Source organism: Pistacia vera, unplaced genomic scaffold (assembly GCF_008641045.1).
Source record: "Pistacia vera cultivar Batoury unplaced genomic scaffold, PisVer_v2 Contig941, whole genome shotgun sequence".
Lineage (NCBI taxonomy): Eukaryota > Viridiplantae > Streptophyta > Magnoliopsida > Sapindales > Anacardiaceae > Pistacia > Pistacia vera.
Window position 1 is genome coordinate 175,401 of NW_022196825.1, and position 12,021 is coordinate 187,421.

Consider the following 12,021-nt stretch of genomic DNA (forward strand, 5'->3'; position numbering starts at 1 on the left):
ATGATTGTTTTGAGTATTCGCCACCTTTTATAGTGATTTTTGAATGTAAGACAAAAAGGCGAAGTTCAATCTCGACCATCGACTCACAACTGATCCTAGCCCTTCATTCGTTAAGCGATCTCAACCCTTGGATGTGGCCACATGTCGACCATCCATGAGGTGCGACGAACCATTGGAAATGATAACCATCGCCGCACGACGCCTTGACTTCTTGCGTGAACAGTTGTTATCGCCCAAGCGCGACGAAACATAATTGACAAAGGTTGCCGCATTTAATGTGACACGACCACGCGAAAATTATATTTATACCTTGACTTTTTGTATTATGAGTTTTGACAGGTGGCATAGGTAATAATGTCCAAGTGTGAAGAATGTCAACCAGACATAAGGTCGGTTGTGGAAGCTTGATCGAGCATGCACTCAAAGACTCACTATTGAAGCTGAGCTTGGCATCAAATCGAGCGATAGTCTTTAAAGCCCGAAACTAGCATCGAACACTAGGGAGCAGATGTTCTGTGTGGTTTTTCCACCAAGCTCGGGCCAACGCAAGGATATAGCTTGGCCTAGAATGACCTCGGTGACTATGATTGATCGACCCAACATAAGCTCGTCGAGTCGTAGCTCGACCCAGCACAAGCTAGTCATGGACAATCCCAGGAATTAATCAATCAATCCCCAGATTACTTCAGATCTCGGATATCGCATGAATGACTAGATCAACAGTTATTGTTGTGCGATCATAGCGCTCAATCACAAGGATATCGGAATTGTGATTCAAATAATTTGTAATCCCTTTAATTTTGCTATTTCCTTTATGTAAATCTTGTATATATACCCCCTAAAATGATGAGGAGGGGGATACATATTCTGGATTACAATTATATTGTAAGCTCTCACAGCATATGCACAAAACACAGTGGATTTAGGCAGTTTAACTTCGCCAAACCACTTTAAAAGTTCTCTTTGTCATTTACTTTCTGGCATTATCATTCATTCATCATTAATTACCCGTAATCATGCACACATCAGTTCCGATCTCGACAATGTCGATTGGATCTCGCTGGTTGGTTAGATTTCTGTATCAACAATATATATATATTTTTTTACTTGGCAAAATATTTTAATTTTCAATTTTGTGCTCTTATCTCATTTAATTTAACATCAATTGAAATAGCACTAAAAAATAACAGAACACCGTTCATTACCGTGAAATTTAATGAGAAAATATTAAATATATAATTGGCTTAAACTAATATTCCAATGAAATAAACTAGTACAGTACTACTTAATAGACACTGCCTACTTTTTTAAATTTTTTATTATTCAATTATTATAATTATAATTAGATTTATTTTTCAATTATATATATATTGTCCCGTTTAGTGTGTTTTTAAACTTGCGTTAATCTTCAATAGGTTTATAAAAAATGTGTATAGTAATTAATAATGGGGAAAAATCACTTATATCCCCAGCTCTCTACCGAGTCACAATTTCTCACTCAAACATTCTATAAAATAATTATATTGTTTGTTAAATATTATATATACTTACTGTAATCAATTTTAATTGGAAAACTAAAAATTACAATACCGAGCTTGCAAGTCTAACCATATCAACCCAAAATACTCCATCCATGTCTAACCTAACCAATGCTAATAGACTCATGGTTGGACTTGAACCTATGACAACTGACTTGGACTCATGGTTGGACTTGTACCTATGACAACCCACTTGTACATGTCATTATTTTCAAACAATAATACTACGTCTACAACTCAATCACATAACCTTCTCTTACAACCCCAATGTGACAGTTGAGTTAGCATTGTCAAGTCAACTCCCACCATACCCAAAGACACTAAGTGACTTTGACTAAACACAAACGATTGTTTCTTAGAGACAAATGGTCGTTCCTTATAAAAGGAACGGTCATTCGTCTATAAAGAATGGATATTCCTTCATAAAGGAACAACCATTCCTTTGCCGAGAAACAACTATTCCCTATTCCTTCTTAAGGAACGATCATTCCCTAAGAAGGAACGACTGCTTTTGAGGTCTAGTCAAAATCATTTTGTGTCTTGCGTGTGGCGGAGTTGACATGACAATGCCAACTCAGCTGACACATTGGGGTTGTAAGAGAAGTGTGTGAGATTGGGTTGTGGGCGTAGCGTTACTCATTTTCAAAAAAAGTGGTGTTCAAGCCTCATACAATTTGTAGGTAAATCCCATATTTCAGGATAATTTAACTAATTCATAAAATTATCAAAAGGGATTAACCCATAACTACTGGGACTTTAACACAAATTTCATAAAATTAGCAAAAGAAATTAACCAATAATTTTAGTAATTTATAGGTAACATTTGGTTCATAGAATATTGTATTACTGAATGTTATATTAATGAAAAAATATATTACCTTGAAGATTAATGATAAATGTTATATTAATGTGCTTTAGTTACATTTATGGACATAAATAATTAATATGTTTGGTTGGGAGGAATAAAATAATATCGGAAAGGCTTTTATTGAATTGTACTTTTTAATAATAATATTATTAATATTATTATTATTATTTAGAGTATTACTTTTAAGTTTTAACTTTTACATTTGAGAATTTAGTTAAAAGATCCCAACCACAATAAAAGTTTAAAATTTAACAAAATACCCTCAGCCACCTAAGACGTCTACCGACCGTCGGCCACCACTGCCGACTACCATCGACAGTCGCTGGAACGACACACGACCGATCAGATCTTTGATTGACTGTGTCAATCTAGCTGGATCGTCGTTTCCAACCAAATCGATACATAGTTGGCCAGATCCAATCGATCGTGCACTATTTCAATGATTGTTGACAGCAGCTGACAATGGCGGCTGACAGACAGCAGTCGTTTTGGGTGGTTGGGGATATTTTGGGTGGGCATTTTTGTCAAAAAAAAATTTATGAGATTACAAAAGTCATTTTACACATTTGAGTTAATTATTATTTGGTAGACAAATGAGGACATTTATGTTCAAAATGTTTATTAATTAAGGGTAAAATTGGTATGGACAGTAGATTACACTGATAATAAAAAAATAACACTCTGTTAGTCAATAATCGGATTACCCCTCATATTACCTATAATAATAACTATTAGTATTGAAAGATTATAAGATATTTTACTACTTGACAACTAAACCTGATAATGGCCAAATTAAAAGATAGATTACCGAAGTTTTCTTTTATTACCCCGAACCAAACGCTACCATAGAGCATTCCCTTATACCAATAGATATTTCAATTAGCAAAGGCCACCAACTTGGAAATCAATTGGTTACTTGATCTATAATTGTTAAATTGCATTGAGATTCAAAAGATTGAAAACTTACAATAGATTAATAACAATATTCGACATAAAAGGACTTGTAAAATTAAATCAAAATACATTTCAGGATTATTTAGGTGATTTATAAAATTAAAATAAATTTCAAGATAATTTAAGTAATTTATGAATAAATTAGATAATTTGGAACAAATTTAACAATTTAGTAGGAATTAAATTAAAACACTCTAAGCCAACCAATTGGAGCTATTAAAACTGTTCAAGTCCAGTACAAATTGGGCTGAAAATAACTGTGTCAAAGAGTGTACTAAATGAATACTATTTATGGGATGACACACATCTACATTTTATACAACATCCTTTGAATCACTTCGTATTTCAAATTAATGCACCAGAAATAAACGAAGAAAAAAGAAAATAATCAAATCAATCTAAACCTACACCTTTTAACATTTGGGAAATAACTACACAAATAATATATTGCTTCCATCACAAAGCTTCAAATTTTAACTGAGTACTCAACTAAGTATGTACTCAGTCACGCATCAAAGCACTGTTCCCTTCAATTTCAAAAATCAAATACAGGAGGATAACACACAAATTTTCTATGCTAATTCCTGTTTCAATTACGTAGCAATCTCATCAACTTCTGAATTAAAAACAAAACTTGGAAAAGTCGTTGTAATATCCCTGCATTTACATTATGGAAAGGTGATATCAGTCGGAAGCAACTGAGATTACTAAAACAAAAGATTACACACAACCTACACGATTACTTACCTCAAATACGGAAGGGTCATGATCTTTAACAATGATGGGTTTTCACTGAGATTACTAAAACAAAAGATTACACACAACCTACACGATTACTTACCTCAAATACGGAAGGGTCATGATCTTTAACAATGATGGGTTTTTGGAAACGAAATTTTGCCATTCAGATTTATCTATTTTGCCATCCTGGTCCACATCAGCTTCCATGAAAGTCTATCAACACGAATTCAAACATGCAAAAAGCAAGAAATAAATTAATAATATGACTGGAAAAGAATTATTGCCTCAACAACACATCTTCCTATACTTACGTCACACATCCACAAATTCAAATCAGTTTTTTGAACAGAATCTAATGATTGAGCAAAAAGCAAATAATGTTCATCTGATCAATTTTTTTAATTACTCCTAGAGATGCTAGAAAGATCAAGAACTAATAATAGTATAACTCCAATTCAGTGTCGGGATGGCGTTGGGAAAGTATTTGGTTCATAGGGTTTTCAAAGAAGCTAATACTGCAGCTAAGTTCGGAGAAAAATAAAATCCTAGTAACACTGAGGTTAGCCAAGAAAAAGGCAAGGTAAGTTAAAATCCAATGGCATTAGCTCACCTTATCAAGTATGATCTCAATGGTTTCATCAGCCAATTTCATTTCAGATTCACACAGAAGTGCAATCAGCATTTGCTTGACCTGCCAAAATCACATATAATGAAGTTGCCTGCAAAGATGATTAAATAAAGCACAACTGAATCAACGAAGATATCTAGAATACAAACTGCAACTTTTTTATTTCTTCACCACTTATTAGACAAAGTTTAAGCTGATAAGTACAAGACAAAATTTAAGCTGATAAGTACAAGGAAAGGCTTATTAAGCTCAGGGATGGAACACATTTTGATATGATACAGAAGAAGCTTTCCTAGCAAAGTGCCCACCAATCATCATAAGTTAAAAAACAGGGAAGAATGAGTCATATGAAAACTCAAAGATCCAATGCTTCAATAAAATAGTACAGGACTTGACCATGTAACAATGACAATCTTATATTTGTAGAAGAACCTCCATTTATGGTACTAGGGGAAGACTCATATTCATGTTTCTAATTTCCACTTTAATTGCTAAACTCATGGAAAATAATACCAATGCCCTGGATATGAGCTAAAATTTCTAGTACATTGGTAGAGTGGTTGAAAATTCCCACCATCATGGTTTTGAACACACTCACAATGAAAGCTCCCCGTCGGAACAGGAATATTAGTAATTATCTTATTCTCAAGCCAGGTAAAATGACTTTTGACAAAAAAGCATAAAGTGGGTCCCAAAAGAACTGCTTTGACAGAGCACATGAAAAGAATAACGTCCAACATACCTCTTGGCGCTCAATAAATCCAGTACTATCAAGATCATAAAGCTTGAATGCAACTGCACAAAGATTCCAGATATTACATACAGTCACAAATTACAATGGAAAATGAGGGATGGACACAACACTAAGTCAACATATCACATCCAGTCAACTTACAATTGATCTTGTCTTCTTGAGGAGCATTTGGATGAAATACATTGAGGGATCTAACAAAGTCACCAAAATCGATGACTCCCTTGTGCTTGACATCAAACAGATCAAAGATCTGCACAGAAATTTAATGCATGTCAGAATCTCAGAAGTAATACAACAAATTGGTTAGCTGATATGAATAAAGCATATAATGCAGGTTTACACAGATACCCTGTTGGCGAAGAGATTCTCTTTCTTTCGGTTCTTGAAGAGAGCCAACTGAAATTCTTCCTGCATATGCACAAAAATAAATAAAAAAATAAAATAGTATCAAATGTCAAACATCTAAAATTCTAAAAACGATACAGGTATCTGCTTAGAACTTAGAATCATAACTCAGTATCAATAATTAACTGTCTTCATTTTTTTATTTCTTTACATTATTGGGCCTAATTTTAAGCTTCAATTATTTTCATCACAAAATCAAAGAAGACACATAGAAACCGTAAAGAGAAGAGTGAAGGAAAAGAGAAGTGAGATGAGAAAACAAGATAAGCTATTGGAAAGGTGCACTTAATGGACCATGATATGGATTGGGGAAGTACAATTTATATAAGTGGGCGTTGAAAAAAGAGCAGCAAAATGTTTATGGTGGTTTATAGGCCATATGGTAGAAAGGCAGCTTCTTTTATTTTCTCATGGTGAAAAAAAAGAATATAAAGGTTGGCTCTAGATTGACTAGAAGGAGATACAACCTATTCAACGATGATCTCTAAACACTCAACAGGATCAGGATGGTAACAGGTCTTTTTTCCCCCTTAAAGATTCAGCAGAATTGGTGAAATCTAGGGTGATCACGTAGCACCTTATCAACACCCTTATTAACTGGAATAAATTAAAATCCATGGGATCTGAATGAAGGTTATATATAAAATCGAATCAAGGAGATATACACAGATCATAAAAATCTTAAGTCATGGGAAGTCTAGAAAGCTCCATACAAATTTCATGAGGACTACAGAAAGCCCAAATTTATTCTAGAAAACATATCAACACATCTTGCACCCAGTTTTCAGCCATATATATTTTGAGGTGTTTGTAAGTCACCAACCTCATATCAGATTTCATACTATCCAAACTCTAACATGAGGATGAAGATTTCATGATTATTACTAGCCAGAGTATCTATATGGTCATTCACTCATCTTGAAATTTCCACCAGAGCTACAAAATTCTCTAACTTTGAGTTCCAGCCACTATCCAAATACACACTGTGATATTGTTCCTATGAAACCAATGCACACCTTGTTTTCCCTCTCTCCATGGTGGCGCTAGAAGCTAATATAGACAAATATGACTCACAATCTTTTTCATTAAAATGAGATAGTACAAATAATGGTCACATAAGTAAAAAATTTGAGATGGAAAAACATTATAGGATGGTACAGAAGAGAAAGAAAACTGACTAGAGAGTATAAAAGAAACAAAGAAAGAGATACTTGTCTTGTGTTTCATGATGCTCCTTGCACAAAGTAATGGTAAAGGCACCTGCCAGACTTTTTCCAATTTATAATTCTAAAATGAAATTCAGCCTTGGATTTAAAGAAAGAAAACTAGAGTGTCTTCAACAGCTCACGATTGTAGGTTCGGAAGTAAAGAAAATTATGACACCTAGATGTGAGACAATCTTCATATATATATATATATATATATGTATTCAAAATTTGTCTCTTCTGTTCAAGTAAGCAAACAAAAAGTTCTTTTCTTTTTTCCTAGAAGAGCACCATACTTTGTCTTAAAAAAGAAAAAACCCATAGGAAGGCAAAAGTCAACAGCACTTGGTTGACACTTTGCAATTATCTTTAGGGTAAGGAATGAAATGGTAGAGGGTCAGGTGTTATGACACAAAATACTAGAGAAGCACTGTGACTGAGCCCACAGCCACAGTAAGTAAACAAGCAGGTGCCTATATTATGGTGAATCCAAATATATATATATATATATATATAAAAAGAAAAAAGAGAGAGAGACATCATCAGTCCAGCCACTTAAACCAAGAAATTAATACACAATGTATTCCATGATGTACATATGTTATCCATTCTACATATGCGGGATCTTACCCCTATATTAATTCGTGCAAATTTTTATTTTTTTGGTTGCCAGGGGATTTAGGGGGTTTGTTGAGGGAAGACAATTGTTCTAAATTACCATCTAAGAAAGAGATTTAACTAATGAGCAAAGAGATAGCACTTTTTACTTTACATACCAACCAACTGAGTTAACATATTGTCATATATGATGTATGTATGTTTACATGTAAATGTATCTATAGAGAGATGAAGAAAGTCCTTTGCCACAAGCACTGAAACACAAAATACCTTGCTTATTAACCCATCGTCAACCACAGAACTGCTGATCATCTTGAATAGTTCGAAAAGCGCTTCAACTTCACTGACACTAACTGGGGATCAGAAAAGCCAGAAGATTAATATGAATAGACTTAACATAAAATAAAGCACATGAGCAGATGGGCACAAAGAGCAGATTAATTTAACTTCAACGGGTTCTAAACTGGGGACTACTTCAGACCCTACAACCTAAACAACCAAGAAACATAATATTCCAAAGTAGATGGCCCCAAGGGATTTGAACCCTTGATCTTGGAACCAAGGGGTTTTACTCCCAAGCCTAGTCCTTGAGGTTAACAGAATCTATTTGAACATAACCATCTTTGAAAAATTATTTTCTTCATTCCGTATCATATATCAACTCGAAAACAAATCACCCTTTCTTCATTCTAACTCAAAATAAACTACCAATATAGCAGTCAAAATAAACTATCAATATAGCAGCAAGCCTGGGTACCGGTAAAATACTCACACTCATCATCAGAATTATTATTTTTTCTTCAATAATAAATCAATATGTTAAGTAAACAAAAAAACACGTTATACATCAAAACTCAAAATATAAAACACAGAACAAATCAGGACCCTCAACTTCCAAGATATAAACAGTTTAGGTTTATGATGATAATATTTCAGATTTTTTTTTTTTTTTTTTTGGATTTCATAACTAGTACCAATCAAAGAAGCATGGAACCGTTACTCGTAGAAACTGAAAACAATAGCTAATGAAAACAAAAAAAATCTCATCTCCATGACTTACAAGCAGTTTGTGAGGCGAGAACTACAGGGTCTTCATGTCCAGGGGGCTGTCTAGCAACTTTAGAATGAAAACAGCCCATTTCCAACAAGCGATAACCAAAAGAACAAGAAAGAAGCCGAATACACTGCACTTCTTCAACAGCAAATCATCGTTTCCAAAACCATCTTCATCTCTGCACGCCCAGATTCTGATCATTAGTATGCTAAATAAATAAACCCCAATCCGTATGAAAAAAAAAGTTATTAAAAAAGTAAAAAAAACAATCACAGGAAATATATTTTGAAAACGACCATCAGTCAGAATTTAAATATACCAGAACGGTTGACTAAATTGGATAATATAGTAACTGGAAATTCATGAAGGTTGAAACGAAAACAAATAAATTTGTTAAATATTGATTGTATGACTCCATTTTTCCTTCCACAAGACGCTTTACGATTAAGAAATTAACATTGAAAAAGAAAGAATGATAAAAACAAGATTAAAAATTTTCTTTTGTTTTTCCTCCAGTTTCTCAAGAAACAAAAGGGAGGAAAAACAAAAGAAGGAAAACTGGGAAAAATAAATGCAGAAAATAAACATGCATAAACCACGAAATCCCTAAAACCACACATTTTATATCCTTATATTTTACCCAGAAATATCAGGAAAAAAAAAAAAAAAAAAAATCTCTATAAAAAGTAGCTACTCAAACTTAGAAAAAAAAATTAAAAAAGAAAAATCAAGTTTAGTCACATAAATCTCATTTGTTAAATATAAACAAATGAAAGAGATTTAAATAAAACAAAATTAAAAAAAAAAAAAAAAAAAAAAAAAACCTTACCAACCAACAAATTGGCCGAGAAATGTCCCGTCCCGACGTGAGTATGATTTATGAATAAATTTTGTAGAAGAAAAGAGAGAGAGAAGGAGAGGAGAGATGGAAAATAATAATGTGAAGCTAAATTAGGTGAGAGATCGTGGGCTTTGGGAAAGGGCTGAGATTATAACCGGTGTCCGGAGAAATTTCAAGCAGGTCTGTTGTGAGTGTGCTAATATTACAGGAAAGGAAAGGAAAGGATGGTGAGAAAGCGAAAGTGGGCCACAAATTAATATGGTAAGTTGTGCACGTGCTTATCACGTGTTGGATCGACAAGTTTCTGGTGTGTGGAATCCTTAAGTCGGTATCAGAATATTCTTTGTTGTTATTGTTAAAAGAAGAGAAAAAAACTCAAAATTTGTTTAACCAAAAAGTAAAATGAGATTTTAGTTAGTTTTGATTGGTTCTCAATTGAGGGGTGTTACAAGTCATTGGCAGTTGGGTCACGGGTCTATCATGGATGCTGTTTTTAATTTGTGAGTTATTGTTGAATTTGACTGTGATTGTTATTTTTGATAAACTAATCCTATAATTTGATTTTAATTGGTGTCATCAGAGATTCCTTGCAAAGACTAATAATTGTTCAAAAAGCTGGAATTGAAATTGCAATGCCCATCTGGTACCAAATGCGGAGTAATCTTAATTTGTAAGTATTTGACATTTTGTAAAGCATTACATGAAAGCCAAATTTGTACACTCCTCAACAATGCTCCAACCTATCACATGTCCATTGTTTGGTTAATATTTGATGGAATCAAAACGTCTTGAGAACCGGACAACAATGCCCCTCAAATTTCTTCAATTTCAACGACATTAGTTTGGAAGCTTCAACAGCAAGGCAAACCGCCTAAACTTAATGGTTGGATTTATTATTATTTCTTTTGTCCATGGCCTTACCTTTTCGTCCAAAACTATGGGCTATTCAAATGGTTTCTCCGTTGCAACAATTAAAACCACGAAATGATTTTAATTATGCTAGGTATATTTTAAACTAAAAGATATTGTTGATACTTGATTTTGACACAAACGACTCGCACGTGTAAAGTACTAAGCGGACTTAAAAATTACACCTAATATGGAAATGTGCAACGAAAGAATAAACAAGAGACAATTTTTAAAATGGTTTGGATGCTCAAAAGCGAATTCTATGTCCACTATATTTGTATTGATGGATGATTACAGTCAGGTCGCGGGCAGCGAGCTGAGTTACAATCTAGAGAGAATTCAAATACAGAGAGAGAGAGAGAGAGAGAGTCTACTTTTAGAAAACCAAAAATGCCCGAATCCCGTAAATGAGAGAGGAGCCCTCTATTTATAGTCGAGGGATTCAAAGTAATAATTATGATTTTGCAGTCGGGTAGGTGTGGTACAATTTCTACCTTGCTTCCCATTGGCTGACTGTATAGGAGATATCTTTAAATCGCGTAGGCTTAGGCAGGTGGACAATTCCTAACCACTCACAAGCTAAGCTTTCACCTACCATGTTGAAGACAACCTTACTTCTTCCGTCCTCGTGCGACGTGGCAGCGTTTGGACGACATAAAGCCTTCTTGAACTCTGATTGGCCCTTGCTGTCATGAGCTTATGTCAGCCCTGAATTTTTAGGCATAATTGAAGCCCCCCAATTCTCAAGGTTTAAAGATTGAACCTTGAGAACTTCATGATTATGCCATGACCTGACTTATCCTGAGTGATGCTTGATCGAGTTGTATGAGACAAGCAATTAAGATGATGTGAAACTAGTGGTTCAACCCGACCAATGAGCTATAAGGAGGTCACAACATAGGTATCTAAGAATAGCACAAGCGACTTGAGGCGACCTTCCCCCACAGGTTCAGCGACTTGGGTCGGACCCTGCTCAGTGCTATACCAACATGCTTTGGACTTCATCTGTTGCTCACGACCTGAAAATACTTAGCATATTTTTTTCGAAAACAAGGGGTCACATCGTCTCGAAATTGATACATGGAGAAGAGTGTTTTACTCAAACGACCTCTTCAGATGTTTTCCATTGCGCTTGACAGTTGGTCTGGTCAATAAAGTAAACTTTATTCTGACAGACGTCTCTTGCACAATAAGTGCCAACCATGCGCATTAAATGCAAGCCATGCTAAAACGCATTCCCTTTCAGAGCATTAAATGCGGATGAGGGCGCATTTAATGTGGAGGAGATAACCGCGTCGATGCTTGGTTACTCCAATGGAGGGAAACGTCAATTGACGTCCACGAAGTGTGAAGGTTACTCTTCACGTGGATTAACGACATGTGGTTGTGATCAATGGCGAGAAACGTATCCTACCCAAGCTTCGCTTGCTAGAGAAACTAATGGTCGTCTTTCCCCCTATAAAACCTCAGGTTTGCCTCAAGTTTTATCACAGAACTCACATTTTC

The 12,021-nt window shown here is 34.6% G+C and overlaps 1 protein-coding gene across 3 annotated transcripts; it reads right to left on the reverse strand.

Annotated features, from left to right (window-relative positions):
- Positions 1-3,595: 3,595 nt before the first annotated feature.
- Positions 3,596-9,833, reverse strand: LOC116120715 (calcineurin B-like protein 1). Of its 3 annotated transcripts, none has more exons than XR_004126594.1 (9): positions 9,595-9,833; positions 8,772-8,943; positions 7,982-8,064; positions 5,832-5,891; positions 5,625-5,733; positions 5,472-5,524; positions 4,712-4,792; positions 4,108-4,314; positions 3,596-4,017 (listed from the first exon to the last, which is right to left on the reverse strand). XR_004126594.1 is itself a non-coding variant. In XM_031406683.1 (9 exons), the coding sequence occupies exons 2-9, from the start codon at positions 8,848-8,850 to the stop codon at positions 3,954-3,956; spliced, it is 642 nt and encodes a 213-aa protein (XP_031262543.1). In that variant the 5' UTR covers positions 8,851-8,943; positions 9,595-9,832; the 3' UTR covers positions 3,596-3,953. The 3 variants fall into 3 exon arrangements, 2 of the variants coding, with proteins under 2 accessions (XP_031262543.1, XP_031262544.1); XM_031406683.1 differs by having other exon boundaries at positions 4,202-4,314; positions 9,595-9,832; XM_031406684.1 differs by having other exon boundaries at positions 4,008-4,091; positions 4,186-4,314.
- Positions 9,834-12,021: the final 2,188 nt, after the last annotated feature.

Coding starts and splice junctions, on each gene's coding strand:
- LOC116120715 (XM_031406683.1), bottom strand. CDS start 8,850: ATGGGCTGTTTTCATTCTAAAGTTGCTAGACAGCCCCCTGGACATGAA. Junction 5,892..7,981: donor ACGATGGGTTAATAAGCAAG/GTATTTTGTGTT, acceptor GTGCATATGCAG/GAAGAATTTCAGTTGGCTCT. Junction 5,734..5,831: donor AGAATCTCTTCGCCAACAGG/GTATCTGTGTAA, acceptor ATTTCTGTGCAG/ATCTTTGATCTGTTTGATGT.